General features: G+C 38.3%; 1 protein-coding gene across 1 annotated transcript in view; it reads right to left on the bottom strand.

Moving 5' to 3' along the window:
* Positions 1-5,174: 5,174 nt before the first annotated feature.
* Positions 5,175-21,224, bottom strand: part of PDCL2 (phosducin like 2) — a 35,500-nt gene continuing 19,450 nt past the window's right edge. Inside the window, exons 4-6 of the mRNA XM_010362941.2 lie at positions 18,364-18,507; positions 11,098-11,306; positions 5,175-5,361 (exon numbers count right to left, since the gene is read on the bottom strand). Coding sequence (XP_010361243.1) covers positions 5,207-5,361; positions 11,098-11,306; positions 18,364-18,507 — 508 coding nt within the window. The 3' untranslated portion in view covers positions 5,175-5,206. The remainder of the gene's footprint in view (positions 5,362-11,097; positions 11,307-18,363; positions 18,508-21,224) is intronic.

The following is a 21,224-nucleotide window of genomic DNA, read 5'->3' as shown; positions in this document are numbered from 1 at the left end:
TTCCGGTGTGTTTGTGGTCTCACTGACTTCAGGAGTGAAGCCGCAGACCTTCCCAGTGAGTGTTACAGCTCTTAAAGATGGCGCGTCCGGAGTTGTTTGTTCCTCCTGGTGGGTTTGTGGTCTCGCTGACTTCAGGAATGAAGCCGCAGACCCTCGCAGTGAGTGTTACAGCTCATAAAGGTAATGTGGACCCAAAGAGTGAGCAGCAGCAAGATTTATTGTTAAGAGTGAAAAAACAAAGCTTCCACAGCGTGGAAGGGGGCCCAAGCGGGTTGCTGCTGCTGGCTTAGGTGAGCAGCTTTTATTCCCTTGTTTGGCCCTGCCCACATCCTGCTGATTGGTTCATTTTACAGAGCATTGATTGGTCTATTTTACAGAATACTAATTGGTGCATTTACAATCCTTTAACTTGACACAGAGTGCTGATTGGTACGTTTTTACAGAGTGCTAACTGGTGCGTTTACAATCCTTTAGCTAGACACAGAGCGCTGATTGGTGCATTTACAATCCTTTAGCTAGACACAAGAGTTCTCCAAGTCCCACCCAACCCAGAAGCCCAGCTGGCTTCACCTCTCAAAAGCACAAAGGAGAAACAAACTAAAATCAGTCGGTGAAATATGATGTGACTAATACTGTTCTAGTGATTGAATACTTGAGAACCAACAAGAATATGTAACACTAATAGGTACAGCTAATACCTGTATAAGAAGATGCTGACTGAAATCTAAAATAAGGAACAAGTGCATGAAGTACCTCACCTTCTAAAGAGCTGCCGACATTTGGGGTCAGATACCCACTCCTTCACCCAAGGATAAAAGTTGGACAAAAAGGGATCTACCATAGCCAAAACCTCCAACTCTCTACTCTCAGACCACATAAGCCCAACACTTGGCAAGAGGAAAAACACCTGCGAGAATCACTGAAGCCAGGTTCTTGGTGTGTACTATGGTTTTTCCTTTCCTTTTTATGCCTTACCCTACCCCAAGTGAACAAGACTCCAACAGAATCAGCTAGGTGACTGTGAGGGAGGGAGAGTGGCATCTGATTTACTATCAAACTTGCTGATATTGCCTTGTACCTACATGAAACAGTAAAAGAGTTGGAGAAATAGCTGGCCAGGGAGTGGGCTAAATAAAGCAATCTACAACATCTACCATGTGGTGTAGCAAGGATACCAAGGATGTGTAACTTTCTCATGTGTCAATTGATGCTGTGTGGAAAATGCTGTTCAGGTTTGAACCATCTTGACACCCGAAGGGGAAGGAAATTCTAGTAGCAGGAGGCTGAATTTACTTCTAGGAGAGGAAACTAAGAGAGTTAGCAGAGATAGAGCTAAGACTGGTCCATCTCTCATGTCAATCAACGGACTGTGCAGTTGGGAAGTTGTTTCGGAGTTTCTAGGAGAACTCAGTGTGCCCCATTAAAGAGTGAACATTTGGATGCAGTATTCATTGTACAGTTAAGGGAAATTTATCCCTTTCATCCCTATTCTCTCTCCCAGTCCCCAACAGAAGAGGGATAGGCCATGAAAGTGTTACTGGTAGAGGGTCTTGACTGCAAGGTGTCCAAGTTCTTGGTGTTTTGAACAAAGAATTGGACAAAACGCCCAGCAAAGTAAAGACAGAATAAAGCAACTAAAGAATGAAAGCAGGGATTTATTGAAAATGAAAGTACACTTCACAGTGTGGGAGCAGGCATGAGCAGTGGCTCAGAATCTTCTCTGGTCCAAATACCCCTCTAGAGGCTTCCCATTGGCCACTTCATATCATGAAGTGGTGGCTTGCAATTGGTCTGATTGGTTGCCAAAAGCAACCAATCAGAGGCTGAGGTGAAGTTACAAAGTTGCAAAAGAACCCTCAGCAGGCAATCAGTCTGATTGATTGCGGACAGCCAATTTCCCATCTGCCAGGCACAAAAGGTGGGGGTTTGCAAAGTAGCCTCTGGTCCTTGTGTTACTTAGGCATGGAAAGTTAGGGTTTTCCTTTAAATCTAGTTCTAGGAAGTTGGTGTGAAACAGCCTTAGGTTCCCTGCCTCCAGACCTTATTCTCCTGCCCCAAAAGGAGAGGGAAAAACTGGTTAAAAACCCCACCTTTCATCTTCAGAGTTCCTTAAGTCACAAGTTCAGCCAGAGAATGTTTGCTTGGAACTGAGACAGACTTAATAACCCACACTGTGGAATGGGTAAAAGAAGATGCTCAGGTTGCCTTTAAAGGATTTGTTGCCTAGTGCTTCTTGAATTTTAATGTGCATATCACCTGGAGATCTCATTAAAATGAAAATTATGATTCAGTTAGTCTGCGATGGGGCCACAGATTCTGCATTTCTAACAGGCTCCTTAGGAATCCTGCTGATTCTAGGACCACATTTACCACATTTTGACAAAAAGGGCACTACAGAGAAGGGAGATTCAATAGAGCACAGTTGGCAAGAATAGACAAAAATATTAGGATAAAATACCAATTTTTATAGATCAAAAAATGACTGAATATTGGCAATTAAAAAAACTTTGTACCCCATTGAATATTCATTCAGTAAAATGGAGAACAATATTACATATTAAATAATTTCTGCATATCCTGACAAATATTTTTACCCTAGTCAAATGAGAATGTATACATGAAGCAGTGTATGGAAGTACTAGTGACCTGTGTTGGTAGGCATCAATCAGTCCTTGCTAAAAGAATGTGTGTGTGCGTATGTTTATTGCGGCACTATTCACAATAGCAAAGACTTGGAATCAACCCAAATGTCCATCTGTGACAGACTGGATTAAGAAAATGTGGCACATATACACCATGGAATACTATGCAGCCATAAAAAAGGATGAGTTTGCGTCCTTTGTAGGGACATGGATGCAGCTGGAAACCATCATTCTCAGCAAACTATCACAAGAACAGAAAACCAAACACCGCATGTTCTCACTCATAGGTGGGAACTGAACAATGAGATCACTTGGACTCGGGAAGGGGAACATCACGCACTGGGGCCTATCATGGGGAGGGGGGAGGGGGGAGGAGGGAGGGATTGCATTGGGGAGTTATACATGATATAAATGATGAATTGATGGGTGCTGACGAGTTGATGGGTGCAGCACACCAACATGGCATAAGTATACATATGTAACAAACCTGCACGTTATGCACATGTACCCTAGAACTTAAAGTATAATAAAAAAAAAAAAAAAAGAAAAAAAAAAAAAAAAAAGAATGTGTGTGTGCACTTTGCTAAAGAGCAGGGCTGGAATCACAAGCAGCCAGTTCTAACATGATATACTTTTATTATTTTTACAAATGGTAGTCTTCAGAACTGTTTGTGCGTAAAAACTTACTGCCACCTGGTGGATCTGAGTTAAGACAAAGGGAAATAGATATCTTTTTAAAGCTCTCCCAAATAATATTATTATTTCATTATTTTAACTTTAAAAAGAAAACAGATAAATATGTATTTACTTTTTAAAAGACTTCATTTAGGGGGATTTTCTGCATTTGGTTTCAACTGGAGGGGAAAATAATGTATATGAAAGTTATTTTGATAAATATGGTTATATGCATTAGATGGCATTAGAGTTACATTGTAACTATAGAAGATGGCTCTTCCTTTCATTTCCACAGCTGTTTTTATCCTGAATAGTAACTTACCCATCCATTTCTGGAAGGTTCAGGAATTTGATAAATAAAACTAGGTAATTACCTCTCTGACATGTGTGTGTAATGCTACAATAAAGACCACTGTGACCTCTCTGAACCTTCCTCCATCTAGTCTCAAGACGTATATTTACTATCTCAGAAGAATTTTCCTAATCCTTCCCAGAACTAGATCAATTGATTTTTACCTGGTGAAATAAATTCTCATTACCTTACTCCTTCCACTTCATGGTTCTCTGTAGCCTCTAAGATCCCTAAACCCCCACCAATAGCAAGAGCCTTTTCTTGACTCAATCTTCAACTGCCTCAATTCTCACCAATTTATTTTTGTGATCTAGGCATTTAAACCTAGTCTAGATTCTCTCACAAATATCAGTGAACATCCATAATGAGAATTATGGATCACGAATATAAATAAAGTAGAAAACAATCTGTTACTGAACTATTATATGCTGGATTTACCAACCTTTCCTCTAAAAGTGATGTTCATTGTTACGCCAAGATGAAACATCCTATAGGCCTTCTGCAGTGTACTAATGTATATTTTCTCATGATGAATTATTCTGTGATTACTGTTAAAACATAGGTCATCCTACAATATAGTTTTCTCACCTCTGCTCAGGATTTAGAAACTTACATGGTGTAGTGTTCTAATGATTCTATAGTTTAAATATTAATGAGAATACTCAGTAATTTTCTAACTTAATAGTAACTACTCAGAACAATAATAATGAATACAGATATTTTTTATGTACTTCTCAAAATCTATTAATTGCATTATGCTATTAAGTGGTTAATGTTTTAATAGGTAAGAGATTTCTAAGAAAAAGCTTTATGGTCATAAATTTAAAACTTTTTACTTAAGTCTAGATTTTAAAATGTGTTGACTTAAATAAAATTTCATGGTTTTCTTTCATTGCTTTCATTCGTAGTTCTATTTGGAAATGAGTAAGCAAGAAAGGTCTTGTAATATTTGTGTTTTTGTCCAACATGAGTTAGAGAAAGGATAAACCACAGAAAAATACTAAGGGCTTAATACAAATTCTGTTTTGTTTTGTTTTTTGTTTTGTTTTGTTTGAGATGGAGTTTCACTCTTGTTGCCCAACATAGAGTGCAATGGCACGATCTTGGCTCACCGCAACCTCTGCCTCCTGGGTTCAAGCAATTCGCCTGCCTCAGTCTCCGGAGTAGCTGAGATTACAGGCATGTGCCACGATGCCCAGCTAATTTTTGTATTTTTAGTAGAGACGGGGTTCTCCATGTTGGTCAGACTGGTCTCGAACTCCCGACCTCAGGTGATCTGCCCACTTTGGCCTCCCAAAGTGCTGGGATTACAGGCGTGAGCCACCACGCCTGGCTGCCAAATTCTATTTTTCTCAGAGGCAATGAATATTCTGAAATGCCTGAAAATTTTTAAAATGACATATATGCCATAATTCTAATATAAAAATGAAAATAAAATAAATCTGTTTATGAATTTTCTGATCCCTAATTATAAAAGCAGTCATAAGTAAAACATTCACTACATATATACTAAAAGCTATTTACTGAATATTTCTCTCTATTTGGTATCATTATCACTGTTGGAGCTATCACTGTCATCATGAATAGAAGTGTTTCTAATTGAAGATACCATCATATCTACAATGTCTTTTTGGGGGTTTTCTTCCAAATCAGTCTGTATTGCTCCAACTTCTGCTAGCTTCCATTCAAGTTCTGTAATAAATAACCCATCATTAAGTCAGTTAAAAATCTTGAAAAAATGAATAGTTTTTCATCTATATGAAATAGGAGTTGACTCTTAGTAATATTACCATGGAAATGATGATATATTTATAGTTTTTTTTTCTTTTTTCAGACAGAGTCTCATTCTGTCACCCAGGCTAGAGTGCAGTGGTGCAATCTTGGCTCACTGCAACCTCTGCCTCCCAGGATCAAGCGATTCTCATGCCACAGCTTCCTGAGTAGCTGCAATTACAGATGCATGCCACCGCACCCAGCTAAGTTTTGTATTTTTTAAGTAGAGTCAGGGTTTCATCATGTTGGCCAGGCTGGTCTCGAACTCCTGACCTCAAGTGATCCCCCTACCTCAGCCTCCCAAAGTGCTGGGATTACAGGCGTAAGCCACCACGCCCAGCCTGATATCTTTAGAACCGGTTGACAGTAAAAGTGCTACAATATCAAAATACACATTGGATACAGCAAAGTTATACTTAAAGGGAGAAATTATGGTTAAACTGGTTCTTAGTCTGTTTTGTGATAAAAGAATACCTGAGACTTGAGTAATTTATAGAGAACAGAGATTTATTTCTTATACATCTGGAGGAGGGGCCTACATCAGGTGAGGGTCTTCTTGCTGAGGTTATCCCATGGCAGAATTCAAGTGAGTTAGAGAAGGTGAATGAGAGACAACAAGAGAGGGCTGAACTCACTTTTAAAACAAACCCATCCTCATGACAACAACCCCACTCTGCAATAATGACATTAATCCATTCATGAGGGCAGAGACCTCATGACCTAATCACTTCTTAAGGTCCCACTTCTCAACACTGTTGCATTGGAGATTACTAATTTTGGAGGACACATTCAAATCATACCATTCCACCCCAGCCCCCAAAATTCATGTCCTCTTACATGCAAAATACATTCATTCTATCCCAGTAGCCCCCAAAGTCTCAACTTGTTCCAACATCAACTCAAAAGTCCACAGTCTCATCTAAATCAGATACAGGTAAGACTCAAGACACAATTCATACTGAGGTACACTTCCCTCCAGCTGTGAGCCTATAAAATTAAACAAGTTGGCCAGGTGTGGTGGCTCACACCTGTAATCCCAGCACTTTGAAAGGCTGAGGCAGGCGGATCACCTGAGGTAAGGAGTTTGAGATCAGCCTGGCCAACATGGTGAAATGCCATCCCTACTAAAAATACTAAAAAAAAAAAGGAAAGAAAAGAAAAGAAAAGAAAAGAAAACATTAGCCGCGCACGGTGGCAGGCACATGTAATCCCAGCTATTCAGGAGGCTGAGGCAGAAGAATCGCTTGAACCCTGGAGGCAGAGGTTGTAGTGAGCCGAGATGGAGATCGTGCCATTGCACTCCAGTCCGGGCAACAGTGCAAGACTCCGTCTCAAAAAAAAAAAAAAAAAAGGAAAAGAAAAAGAATGAAGTGAAATTTTAATAAATGGTGTTGAAACAGTTGCATTTTCTTACAGAAAAAAAGTAGATACATTCCTGATATGGTTTGGCTATGTCTCCACCCTAACCTCATCTTGAACTGTAGTTCTCATAATCCCCACATATTGTGGGTGGGAGGTAATTGAATCATGGGGGTTGTTACCTCCATGCTGTTCTCTTGATACTGAGTTCTCACCAGATCTGATGGTTTTATAAGGGGCTTTTTCCCCACTTCACTTGGCTCTCATTCTTCTCTTTCCTGCTGCCATGTGAAAAAGAACATGCTTGCTTCCCATTCTGTCATGATTGTAAGTTTCCTGAAGCCTCCCCAGCCAGCTGAACTGTGAGCCAATTAAACCTCTTTCCTTAATAAATTACCCAGTCTCAGGTATGTCTTTATTAGCAGCGTGAAAATAGACTAATACAATTCCTTACATCAAATCATACACAAAAGAAAAGCCCAATGTTATTCAAGACCTAAGCTCAAAAATAAAAATTTAAAACTCTTAGAAGAAAGTATAGAAGAATATATTTTTCACCTTGGGAATACAGAAGGGTTTTGAAAAGAAAGCACAAAAAGTGCAAAATAAAGAAAAAGATTAATAATTTTCACTATGCCAAATCATAACTTTTATCTGACAATCAAAATGAAATGATAAGCCATAACTGGTGAGAATATATTAGTAATACTATAAAAATAGTATCCAGAACTTTACACACACACTCATGCACACATACCCACTCTTACAAGTCAATGAAACAACATATGCACACATACACACTCTTATAAATCAATGAAAAAAACACAAATGACAAAATGGGCAAAGTATATAAACAGGAGAGGAAATCAGAATGAGCAATGCATATGAAAAAATCCGTAACCTCACTTGTAATGAGGGAAATCCAAATTTAAACAACGAAATGATACCACTTCATATCCATCAGATTGACCAAAAAACCAACAGTCTAAAATTAACAAGAAGTGGAGAAGATGTGGGTAGATCTTTAAACACAGATGGAAGGATAAATTGATACTTCCATTTATAGAGCAATCTATCAACTATCAAGTTGAAAATGTGTATACCCTATATTCCCACAATTCTCCATATATCCTTGAGAAATTTTTACAGGTGGACACAACAATGGTCACAGCAGAATTGTTCATAATGGGAAAATTGGAAACAACTCACATTTCTCACAATAGGGGAATGATAAATTGAGGAATAGCTGATTATAGAATGCTAGACAGGAGATAAAGTTATTGAATCAGACATATATGAAATAAACGAGATTCTGAATACTATGATTGAGATTTTTAAAAAAGCAAGTTGCAGAATGATACTACAATATAATGCCCTTTATTAAATACTTTCGATTTTGCAATTAATTATTCCTTCTATTTCTATAGAAATACTTAAAGCATAACAATATAGACCAGATAGTTTCTTTTAAAATTAAAAATAGAATTATCATATCATCTAGCAATTCCATTTCTGTGTATATTCCCAGAATAATTAAAAATGGAGATAAGCATATTATTTGTACACACATGTCCATAACAGCATTATTCACAATAGCCAAAAGGTGAAAACAACCTAAGTATCCATCAACAGATGAAGAGCTATGTGAGATATACTTAAAAAGGAAAAAAATTCTGATAACATGCTACCACATGGATGAAACTTGAGGACATTATGCTAAGTGAAATAAGTCAGTCACAAAGGACAAATACTATATGATTCCACTTATATGAGGTATCTAGTGCTGTCAAATTCATAAAGACAGAATCTTAAAAAGGTGATTGCCCGGGCTGAAGCAATTGGAGACTGAGTTTTTGTTTAATGAGTACAGAGTGTGTTATGTAAGACAAAAAAACTTCTGGAGATGATGGTGATGGAATGTGAATGTGCTTAATGCCACTGAACTGTATGCTTAAAAATAATTGATGGTAAATGTTATATTACGCATATTCTACTACAATGTTTAAAATACACCAATAAATTTCATTGATATCTCCCTCTCAAAAAAAAATTAAATAAATAAAGGGACGAGATACACACTAAATTCGTGATAGTTTTTGCCCCTAAGGAAGCAGGGAGGGGAACAGGACTAAGTATGAAATACAAGTAACTTCAACTTTATCTGTAATGTGTTTTTAAAAGATAAGCAAACAGGCCAGGCATGGTGGCTCATGCTTGTAATCCCAGCACTTTGAGGGTCAAATGTGGGAGGATTACTTGAGCCTAGGAGTTTGAGACCAGCCTGGGCAATATAGTGAGACCCCATCTCTACTACAAAATTTTGTTAAAAAAATAGTTAGGTGTGGTGGCCGGCACCTGTAGTCCCAGCTACTCAGGAGACTAAAGTGGGAGAATTACTTGAGCCTGAGAAGTCAAGGCTGCAAGAGAGCCATAATTGTGCCACTGCACTCCAGCCTGGGTGACAGAGTGAGATGCTATCTCAAATAAACAGCTGAAGCAAGCATAAACAAATGTTCACATTTGTTACTTTTGGTAATTACTATGGTCCTGAATGTGTCCCCCCAAAATTCGTATGTTGAAATCCTAATCCCCAAAGTGATGGTATTAAGAGGTGGGGACGTTGGGAGTGATTAGACCATGAGGGCAGAGCACTCTTCAATGAAATGAGTGAACAGAGAGGCCAAAAGGAGCTTGTTTGCCCCTTCCACCACGTGAGGTCAATGAAGACGTCACCATCTATGAAGAACAGGTCCTCACAAAACACCAAATCTGTTGGCGCCTTGATCTGGGACTTCCCAGCCTCCAGAACTATGAGATATTAATATAAAGTTTCTTGTCTATAAGCCACCCAGTTTATAGTATTTTTATTATAGCATCCCAAACAGAGAAGACAATAATGATTTCATGAATGCTTACTATATGATTATTCTATGTATTCTTTTATGTACTCTTATGTCGTTAATTTTTTTAATTAAAAAGAAAAGATCCAAGCTACAAAAACACGTGGTAAAACAAGGAAAGGCCTTAGAAGACTAAAAGAAAAATGGAAACTTCTGGAAAAATTAAAGTGTCAGAGGTCTCGGTAAGGCCAAAAACAATTTTGGGAGACTGACAGAGTGAAAGAATACCTATTGAAACCAACCGGCCAGGCGCAGTGGCTTACCTCTGTAATCCCATCACTTTGGGAGGCTGAGAAGGGCAGATCTCCTGAGGTCAGGAGTTCAAGATCAGTCTGGCCAACATGGCAAAACCCCATCTCCACTAAAAATTACAAAAATTAGCCGGGTATGGTGGTGGGCACCTGTAATCCCAGCTACTTGGGAGGCTGAGGCAGGGAGAACTGCTTGAATCCGGGAGGCAAAGGTTGCAGTGAGCCGAGATCATGCCACTGCACACTAGCCTGAGTGACAGAGCAAGGCTCCATCTCAAAAAACAAACAAACAAACAAACAAACAAACAAAAAAAAAACGAACAAAAACTGAAAACAGTCATTCATGATGGCTTTAACACAGTGGTGAGAGAAAATGATTTTTAGTTTTGTAAAATAGAGTTAAAGCACTGCCAAAAAATGAATATATCAAAGAAATGACCTTAGGAAGTAAAAACAAAGAAGATAAAAATAGAAAGTCTTGTGCTGTGTACTAAGAAAAATAAAGTAATAGGAGGCATGGTCCCTGCAATTTTTAGGAAGATAAAATTCAAAGGGAACTGATTCATCAACAAAATTAGATATCATGCTAGTAAGTGAAAAGTAAGATGCATTAAATATACACTATAGAAATTCAGTAGAGAAGAAAAAGATTATGAATTGGTTCAATATTACATAATGCAGTAAATAAAAATTGAGCAGACTCATGTAGGAATAAAGTTTGGATATGGAGAACAGAGAAAGGTAGAATATGTTAGGTACAAGCAGAGAATGTGTAAAAAAGTGTGATGGCACAAATGAGTAACGTATATTTAGTAGTGGCTGAAGACCAGCCTAGTAGTGGCTGAAGACCAGCCTAACAGGAACAGAAACTAGAAAGCACTGAGAAATATAGTTGGAGAGGTGGGTGGACATTCTAAAGGAGAAGATTCTAAATTTTTAACTTACTTGAGACAGAGAACTATTAAGGATTTTAAGCAAGGGGCTGTTATTAGAGTATTACTATAGGAAAATTAATCTGGAGGCATATAAAAAGAGACTAAAAGCAAGGAAAAAACCTTGGTACTAAGGAAGAAAACTTTCAGGATACTTGTTAGTTTCTGGATGTTTTCACCTATCATTTTTATAAACAAAATTTGTAACATTACCTTCCAGCTTGAGATTTATCCCTCCACATTCTATAATTCCAATGAATTTGGCTTCTATCTGACCATTTTTATAAACAAAAATTGTTGGTAAACAATTGTCATGGTAGTGTTGAATACAGCTATTCACGATGGCTTTAACAAATTTAGCTTCTGGAAACTTTCTTGCTAGAAGACTAAGATGCTGGTTAACCAACAAACACATTGGGATGCTAAAAAGAGAAACAGTACACACAATCTAATAAACGGACTATTCATCTCAGTCTAATGAAATAAGTAAAATATCGCCATGGCAAAAATAAATCTTAGATTAATATAAAAACATGTTATTATCATCCTCTATTGTTACCTTTAGCAATGATGAACTGTATGTAGAGTCCTCTGGTTTTTATTGCAAGCACCATTATAGCCTGGGAATGAAGCTAGCTACCAGGCAAGCTGATGCTTCATTTAGGGAAACTACATCCAACTGAGCATCAGTTTGGTTCAAGCAGGTTCCCAGTTTGTAGAAAAAACAAAAACAAAAACAAAAACAGGACACTTCTAGGAAATCCTTTGCAGTTCTGAGTTGAAACAAAAGGATCCCAACTCTTGTTGCCATCACGAGCTTCTTTCCATGTAATGAGTTTACCATATCCAGAACTGTCTTTCCTGACTCCAACAAACTTCTCCCACAGTCTTTGGAATCCCACTCCATGTCACATTCTGGTGGCCCCATTATCCAGAACTATTCCTTACCAGAAATTTAATATTGATTGGAAGTATGACCACAACCTCAGTTCTTCCTGCTTTATCACTTAATTCTCATCACACTCATTGATCAATTAGTTCCTTTTCTCCCATTTTATCAAACTTTCAAGTGAATCCCTTCACCTCTACTTTATTCCACATTCCTTCCATCTCCCTTGGGACCTTTGTTGGTTATTCTGCTTCCCTCTTTCCCTGTTTTCTCATCTTTCCTTCTCCAAAGACTCTTTCTCCATTTTACATAAACATATTCAATTTGGACCAGGTGCAGTGGCTCAAGCCTATAATCGTGGCACTTTGGGAGGCCAATGTAGACAGATCCTTTGAGGTCAGGAGTTCAAGACCAGTCTGGCCAACACGGTGAAACCCCGTCTCTACTAAAAAATGCAAGGTTTTAGGGGCCAAGGGAAAATTTCTTTGCCCTCCGAAGGAAGGTTCACTGAAAGATCAACTAACAAAAGGCAGATTAATTGGAGAAAAGGCACACAAGTTTATTAACATGCACATGAGAGAGGAAACACAAAGTGATTACCCAAACCCTCCAATGAGGTACAGAAGCTTATATGCCACCTGAGGCTACAGAAAGAATGGAGGCTCTGGCATGACCAAAAACATGTTATTGGGGTAAATCAGGTTACAGTGACAAGACAGGCTATGGGAGGCAGAGAAGAGGAGGCCTGGCTAGCGAAAGTGGTCTTGTTATGTAGATGAAACCTTACAGGTAGCAGCCCTCAAAGAGAATAGATAGTAAATGTTTCTTTTAGATCTTTAAAGGCATCAGATTCTCAGTTAACTTGGTCCTAGATCAGACAAGGGAAGGCCCTCAGAGAAGGCCTGACTGCATGAATGCAGATTTTCTCTACAGTTGCAAATCTCCACAAAAGACAGCTTTACGGGGTTACATCAGTTTTGTTGGCTCTCTGAACACCCACCTCAAAATACATCAAGAAAGTATATCTTAGAGTAAAATGTTTTGATTTTCTTCAAGGTGAAATGAGTCCACTAATATCTAATTCAGAGAAATTTTATAATTTTCCTTAGAAATTTCATCAGAATGAAAGCTCAGTCAGTGGTACAACAGATATTTGTGGGATGGGTCAGTAGTGTGAATGGCAAAAGGCAGGTAGGTATTGGTGGTGGCAGTGAAAAGTATAGATTTAAGAGAATGTTGCATAACAGATTGTGATGCAGGGAGAAAGGGTTGCCCGAAGAAAGTTCTGACAGCAAGCAGTAGGGGAACAAATTTGGTGTTGGGGTTGAGGGCCAGAATTTTAACCCCAGAAGAGCTGTAAAATATGAGGCAGACCAGTAACATCACAAAGCAAGTTAAGAGCCTATTTATGATATTCAAGCTTCAAAATATGCACTTGGGTATAAGAATAATATAAAAGCCCCAAATTAGAATTGGGGTACAGGCGTAAGATTAAATAAAACCACAAACAAGACTGACTTAAAGCTAAATCATTAGGCTTACTGGCCCAGGTTGAGTTAGATCCCTCTAAAGCACCTTAAGGAGGCTAAGCCTTCATTTGGATAAAAAGTGGGTCTAATCCTATCAATTTAATGGCAAAGAGACATTGAAATTATAGAATTTAGGAGTCTAATCAACAAACACACACCACCTTTTTATAAAATTGAAAGAAAGTAGCTAAAAATAAAACCACCTTTGCAAAAACTTTAACAGTGAGAGAATTATGACAGTGAAAGAGATGTGATCTAACCAACCCCCATGTTCTCTTTAACCTCCAAACTGCCCAGAATCATTCCTGGATTGGGCCAAGCTAACTTTGGGAGAAATTCAGTTTATAGTTTAAATGATAATAACTTTTCCCCAAAACTAAACCACCTTTGTAAAACCTAAGCGAAGACTAGGTTCGGAGGATGACAGGAGCCTGAATTCTGCTAAGATACACACTTAAACAATTACCAGCCATTATTCTGGAAGTCACAAGATTTGCAACTTCCTCAATTACTCCTGCAGACAACAACCCTATTGTAGAACCTAAGATTGGCCTTTTTGATACATCTTTTAAGGTTTTTGCATTTCTGATGACTGATGCCTCTACCTGGACCCACCAAGCAGTCCTGTGGCCCCATACAGAAGCAGACTTAGCCCGCATGAGGACTGTATTAGTCCGTTCTCATGCTGCTAATAAAGACATACCCAAGGCTGGGTAATTATAAGGGAAAGAGGTTTAACTGACTCACAGGATACTTAACAATCATGGCAGAAGGGGAAGCAAACACATTCTTCTTCACATGTGGCAGCAATGAGAAGTGCTGAGCAAAAGGGGAAAAGCCCCTTATAAAGCCATCAGATCTCATGAGAACTCACTCATTATCACAAGAACAGCATGAGAGTAACTGCCCCCATGATTAAATTACCTCCCGCCAGGTCCCTCCCTCAACAAATGGGGATTATGGGAAATTCAGTTCAAGATGAGATTTAGTGAGGACACAGCCAAACCATATCAAGGATCATTGTCGACATCCCTATGATTGCATTCCCAACCAATCAGCAGTACCCATTCTGTGGTCTGGCAAACTATCCTTGAAAAACCCCAGCCTCCAAATTTTGGGGGAGGCTGATTTGAGTAATAATAAAACTCTGGTTTCCTGTTCAACTGGCTCTGCATGAATTAAACTCTTTATTGCAATTCCCCTGATAAATTGGCTCTATGTGGGCAGCAGGCAAAATGAACCCCATTGGGTGGTTACAAAAACATAAATTAACAGCTGTCCTTCAACTTTATAATATTAAAAAGCTGTACGTAAATCCTTTCTTTTGAGATGGAGTCCCGCTCTGTTGCCCAGGCTGAAGTGCAATGATGTGATCTCAGCTCACTGCAACCTCTGCCTCCCAGGTTCAAGCAATTCTCCTGCCTCAGCCTCCCAAGTAACTGGGATTATAGGGACACACCACCATGCCCGGCTAATATTTTGTACTTTAGTAAAGACAGGGTTTTGCCATGTTGGCCAGGCTGGTCTCAAACTCCTGACCTCAGGTGATCCGCCCACCTCAGCCTCCCAAAGTGCTGGGATTACAGGCATGAGCCCCAAGCCTGGACAGTAATTCCATTGTTAAAAACTAAAGTTTTCTAAGGAATATTTATAACACAATTATTTTCTGTTATAGTTTATAAATTTGGATCATTACAGATTAATTTTCAAAATATATGTTTTATACCAACACAGGAATGTATTTTCTGTTTTTTTTTTTTTTTTTTTTTTTTGATTCGGAGTCTTGCTCTGTCACCCAGGCTGGAGTGCAATGGTGCGATCTCAGCTCACTGCAACCTCTGCCTCCTGGGTTCAAGCCATTCTCCTGCCTCAGTCTCCCACATTGCTGGGACTACAGGCATGCGCCACCAAGCCCAGCTAAATTTTTTTTTTTTTTTTTTTGTATTTTTAGTAGAAATGGGGTTTCACCATGCTGACCAGGCTGGTCTTCAACTCCTGACCTCAAGTGATCCACCTGCCTCGGCCTCCCAAAGTGCTGGGATTACAGGCATGAGCCACAGCACCCAGCCCCAGGAATGTATTTTCTTAATGTCCAGAAAACTAATATGTAACTACTTTAGAGTGGCCCAGAAAAACCTTCTGAGAAGGTCACAAATACTTAAAATATTATGAAACCACATCCTTCTTTCTGAGTCTATCAAAGCATATGACAATTTGAAGCAGACTAAAACACATGCAACCTCTTTATGAATTTTTAAAAATTATTTCTAAAAACTAGTAATTTATATGGAAATAACCATTAAACTAGATAATTTTACTTAGAAGCAATATCTACTCTGCTAACCACACAGGGTCAGAAAAAACATTCAGTAAACCACTTCAGTATATGATATTTACCACAAACAGATCCCTGTTTTATAAATGTCAGTGTTTCTCATCCTTATCTGTGAGACCTACAAGCAGCATTTACAAACTGGTTAACCAAATAAATAGTATAGGTAATATGGAAGTGTGATTTCAGGAAATAACTTTTCTCTGAAGAATGCAAGTCCTTTTAAACGTTTACACCCACGGAGTCATTAAAATGAGACAGCAAGCCAGGCACAGTGGTTCACACCTGTAATCTCAATATTTTGGGAGGCTGAGGCAGGAGGATCACTTGAGGCCAGGAGTTCGAGACCAGTCTGGGCAACATAGCAAGACCCCATTTTGATGAAAAAATTTTAAAAATTAGCCAGATGTGGTGGTGCAGACCTGTAGTCCAAGCTACTTGGAGGACTGAGGCAGGAGGATCATTGCTTGAGCCCAAGCATTAAAGGCTGCATTGAGCTACGATCGTCACTGCACTCCAGCCTAGGAAACACAGTGAGACCCTGTATCAAAAATAAAAAGAGAGAATTACAACCTACTCCCTCCTTCACCTATGCATTCCTCTCTTGAAACTGCTTGCTATTGCTTGCAAGTAGCTATAAATCAACTCAATAATACATCAGACACTGTAACTTTCATAGCTTAACAATGTATAGCCAATCACTAATCAATGTCATTTCCTTAAGCCAAAGAGAATTCCTGACAAACAGCTTTGTATTAGTCCACTCCCTGTCCCCCTTTTATGTCTTCACAAACCTGCTCATAACAAAGGCTAAAGGGAGATCGTATTCAAGGTTACTTGGGTTTAGTCTTCTGGGCAGCTATCCTCACTTTTGCTCAAGTAAACTCTTTAAATTATATTTTGTGCCTCAGCCTCTTCCTTTTAGGTCAACACATTCTTTTAAAGACTTTAAAGCTACCTAAAAATTAATCTACCAAGAGTTTTGGTTATAATAAAATAAGTTTTATGGGGCATTTTCTTTTATGGGGCATGTTGTCCTGTCAAAGTTCAACTCAGGAACTGTAAAGTATAGCCCCATACAGGCTATACAGGGTTATATACAGGGCTATAATTTGCATAAATTGCTCTGTACAATTTCCCCAAGGACCTAAAGAGAAAAAAAATTATTATTCAGAGATTGAAATAAGGACAGTGAAGGTTGCTGTCATGACCTCTGTTCCTAGAATGGTTTATAGCTCTGAGGCAGAGGGGTAGGGACCTAAAGCTAGAAGGACTGTTTGAACGAGAGAAACAGAGTTGGGGAAAAGTCTACTTTCCCTATTTACTAGGCAAGGCTGGTGAGGCCTAGCGACAGTGGGTTATACCTAGTACAACCAGGTATTTTTAAATTAACTGTCTTGGAGGAATGGGGGAGTATAGGGTGCAGGTGAATTGTTCTATTAGAAGAGACTTAAGAGAGCTGATATATCTAAATGTGCTGCATAATTCTTGATTGACTCCTTGTCCAAAACATATGTATTTATAAAAGATATTTTTAAGTCACTTGGGAAAATCTGAGTAAGGACGAGGTATTAGACGGTATTAGGAGTTACTGTTAATTTTGTTAAGTGAAAAAATGGTATTGTGGTTATGTAGAAGAATGTTCTTGCAGGGATTCATAATATGCCACACCAAAATAAGCCACTCTGGCATAAGGATTATTTTGAGCTAAAGACAACTGAAAAGAAACAAACACAAGAAAAATACTCTCCACCCAGTAACATCTTCACTCTTGTCTCTACCAGGAAGGGGAGGACACTCTTAATCACTAGATAAAGCTCTAGATTCTTATCATCCCAGTGAAGCACCAGAGGAATCTATATAACAAACCTTGCTAAAACAACCTTTAATTTCCATTAAATCAAACACTCTAAATATTGACCATATAGATTCAACAAGTTGAATACATAGTTTCACCCATGTATTTACCATCCCACAGTTTGTTATTCCTAGAAGCTCAAAGACCCTTTCTGTTGTCTTATCACATCTCTATAAATTTGCTGTTCTTTTGTTAAGATGCTACATAAGCCCAAGTTTTAACCACCACTTTGAGTTACTTATCACTGAGCTCTCCTATGTGTACGTGTAATGCACTTGTTAATAGACTTCTGTTTGTTTTACTCTTGTTAACCTGTCTTTTGTCAGTCCAATTTGCAGGATCCCAGCCAATAAACCTAAAATGGGTAGAGGAAACAGAACTTTATTTTCTTTCCAATACCTTTACGTTTTGAAGATGCATGCTGAAGTACACAGGAATAAAGCATCATGCTATGGTCAGTTTACTTTCTACAAATGCAAATATACACACACACAGATACAATTATATAAATATGGCAAAAGGTTACTTGTTGAATCTATATGGTCGATATTTAGAGTGTTCATTTTCTCATTCTTTCTACTTCTCTGTATTTTTGAGATTTTCTAGAATAAAAAATTTTTAACAAAACTACCAAAGAGTGCTTATTTTTCTAAAAAGTGTGACAAGTTCCTGAAATTAGAAATGAAAAGATCTTAAAATACCTAATTTAATCCCTGAAGCCAATGACTATCAAAAACTCTATGGATGTATATGTGTGTAATATATAGTTGCTTTTTCTTGAGTACTGTCATATACTTTGTAAAACCTTAAAACCAAAAATATGTCTTTTAAAATAGTAGTATATTAACATTTTGAAATACTATGATCTTACCTTGATCTGTATAGATGAATTATAACCCACACATCTTTTTCTGCATTTGTGACTTCATTCACATACTGATTTCCAGAAATTTCTCTTAATTCCCCAAATTTTTGTTTTTTCTTAAGAGCTTTCCATTCCTGTAACCGCTTCTCTCTAATTAAAACATGAAATTAAATTACATAAGAATACTGTCATATTCTTAAGGTCATTCTCATATGTAATAACAATTTAGGGCAATGAATATAATGCCTATATATACCAAACACTTTAAATGATGGGATATTAATGAATGATCTTATAAAGCCAATTTCTCTTTTTATATGCTAATTTGTGTTATCATGGATATTGGAAAGTATAAGAAGTTTGATATTGACTTTTAAATTTGTTTGGATTTAAGACTAGGTTTAAATCATTACCTGTCTTGGAGGAATGGGGGGGTGCAGGGGAGTTGTTCCCTGCTATAGAGAGTTTATCTGGATGTTGTGCCAACAAATTCTCATGTACAAGTTGAATACTTCATTAAGGAGAATAATGATATCCAACATTTACCAAGTGCTTGCTATGTTGCCAGACACTATTTTAAATACATAACATTAATGAACTTAATCCTTGTAAAAATGTTACAAAGCCAGTACTATTATTATCTCCATGTAAATGTTAGTAACTGTCATGCTAAGATGATCTTCACTTCGAGGCTTTTGTGGATATTTGCAATTACTTATTATAAACATAGATTTATTATAGATAGAGAGGTAGTAGGGGAGAGTGATTATGAGCTTGGATTCCAAGGTCAGACTAAACTGGGTTTAAATGCCAGTTCCAGTACTTGTTAATAGCATAAACTTGGGCAGTTATTTAATCTCTGTACACTTCACTTTCCCTAACTGTACATGGGAATAATACTAATAACTACTCACAAGGGATTATTGGGAAAAAATGAAATAATACATGTAAATTTCTTAGCAGGGTGCCTGACACACTGTGAGCATTCAATAAACATCGCTACCTATTTATCTATCCATAGAGAACCTTGCAACTGTTTAAAAAACCAACTTTCTCAACAACTACAATTTGACAGTTTCGCTGTTGAATGCCTGGATTCAGGAAGCAAATCTAAATGGTTTCTGACATGCCTGCAAATTTATTAACATTTAATGATTCTATACCTCTAAGTTTGCTGGGAGTATTTACTCCCTTTCTTTCTCTGTATACTAACCATATTTTCTCATTTTATGTATTCTTGATGCTCTGGCATCTGGCACATTGCTGATTCTATAGAGTCTGCCCCTCCCAGGGCTAGTGAACTCCACGAAATAGCAAACACTCTTCAAACGCAAACCAATCAATCTAGGGCCCATACCCTCAATCACTTCATTTATCAGACTGAGCCATGATCCGCTGCCCTAATCATCCCAGGGCCAGGTACCAAACATAGCAAACACTCTTCAAACGCAAGCCAATCAATCTAGGGCCCATACCCTCAATCACTTCATTTTTCAGACTGATCCACGATCCCCTGCCCTAATCATCCCAGGGCCAGGTACCAAACAACTAGAGATAGCCTCTACAGCCCAGAGCCCACCGAAATTATTGAAAGTAGCCAATCCTAACTCTGCTTATCCTGCCTTGCCTTGCTTTTCTCATAGAAACCACAATAAAAGCCTTATGCCCATGCTTTTCCCCTTGCTCCTTCTGACTTCTGATCAATTCAGGTGCTTCACTGCATGGCTCCGGTGTGGCATGATGTGGCATGCACCCCTCATCTTGGAAACTGTGAGTAACCAACTATCCTTTCAATAGCAACCATCTCCTGACATACTTGAATAAAAACAAAACCCTGGGTATATTTTAAAACATTCTGACCTTATTTCACATGCTAGAAACATTTCAAGTAAAACCTCTTACTTTACATAACCAGTAATCCAAGCAAAATCAAACCTAGAAGAAAATGCCAAGGATAGTAACCCAAGGCTGGGGACCTCTCATAGTTTTCAAATTGAAGTCCTTCAATTTTTCCTCCACTGGCCCAGGTATTTGGAATCTAGAGTTACTCCACTGTTCTTCTGGGAGCCCTACTTTGTTTGCACCGAGTATATCTAACTTCCCTCAATTGGATCTTACTGGCTTAACATCTTTCAGAAATTTAGAAATATTCTTATTCCAATGATGACACCATGCTCTAATTAATGGTGTAACTATCAATAACTTCTCTTCCCCCTCCCCTCTTCCACTTCCTCCTTCTCCTCATTTTTCTCTGTTATTTCAACTGAACTGGGCAGGGGAAAACGGTAAATACACGGGCTGCTTTTGCCATTTAGAGTTCACAGTGTTCAATGGCGCGCATTTTTCTCCTAACAATCCTGTCATTTGGGATTCAGTTGCATAAACAGAAGGCCCACTAGCTATTTTAAGCAGAAAGGAGCTTAATATGGGGAATTAAATGCTTTATCAACCCAATAAAAAGAAGGAGCAGGCTCTAGACTGGGATACCAGGCATGACTCCCAGAATAACATGCAAAACTGGTCGGCCAAGGCTTTCTCTACCACAATCCGGAAACTAGGGAATCTGGAACTACCACTCCATTGTTGGCTTTACTATCAGACTATTCTGAGAATCAGAAAGCCGGTGTAACATCTTTTGTCTCTAGAACCCTATCTTCTCAGTAATAATCTAAGGATGAGAAATTGTTGACAAAATAATGGCTGCATTGGATACTATGCTGCATACCTGGATGATGGTTTCAGTCATATCCCAAACCTCAGTATCATGCAATATACCAGTATAACAAGCCTGCATGTGCATTCCCTGAATTTACAATAAAAATTGAAATTATAAAATAAAAAAAATGGCTCCAAAACCATGATGCAAA

This window comes from Rhinopithecus roxellana, chromosome 2 (genome assembly GCF_007565055.1).
Source record: "Rhinopithecus roxellana isolate Shanxi Qingling chromosome 2, ASM756505v1, whole genome shotgun sequence".
Classification (NCBI taxonomy): domain Eukaryota; kingdom Metazoa; phylum Chordata; class Mammalia; order Primates; family Cercopithecidae; genus Rhinopithecus; species Rhinopithecus roxellana.
Note: the sequence above shows the minus strand (reverse complement) of the source record. Positions and strands in the feature narration are given on the sequence as shown.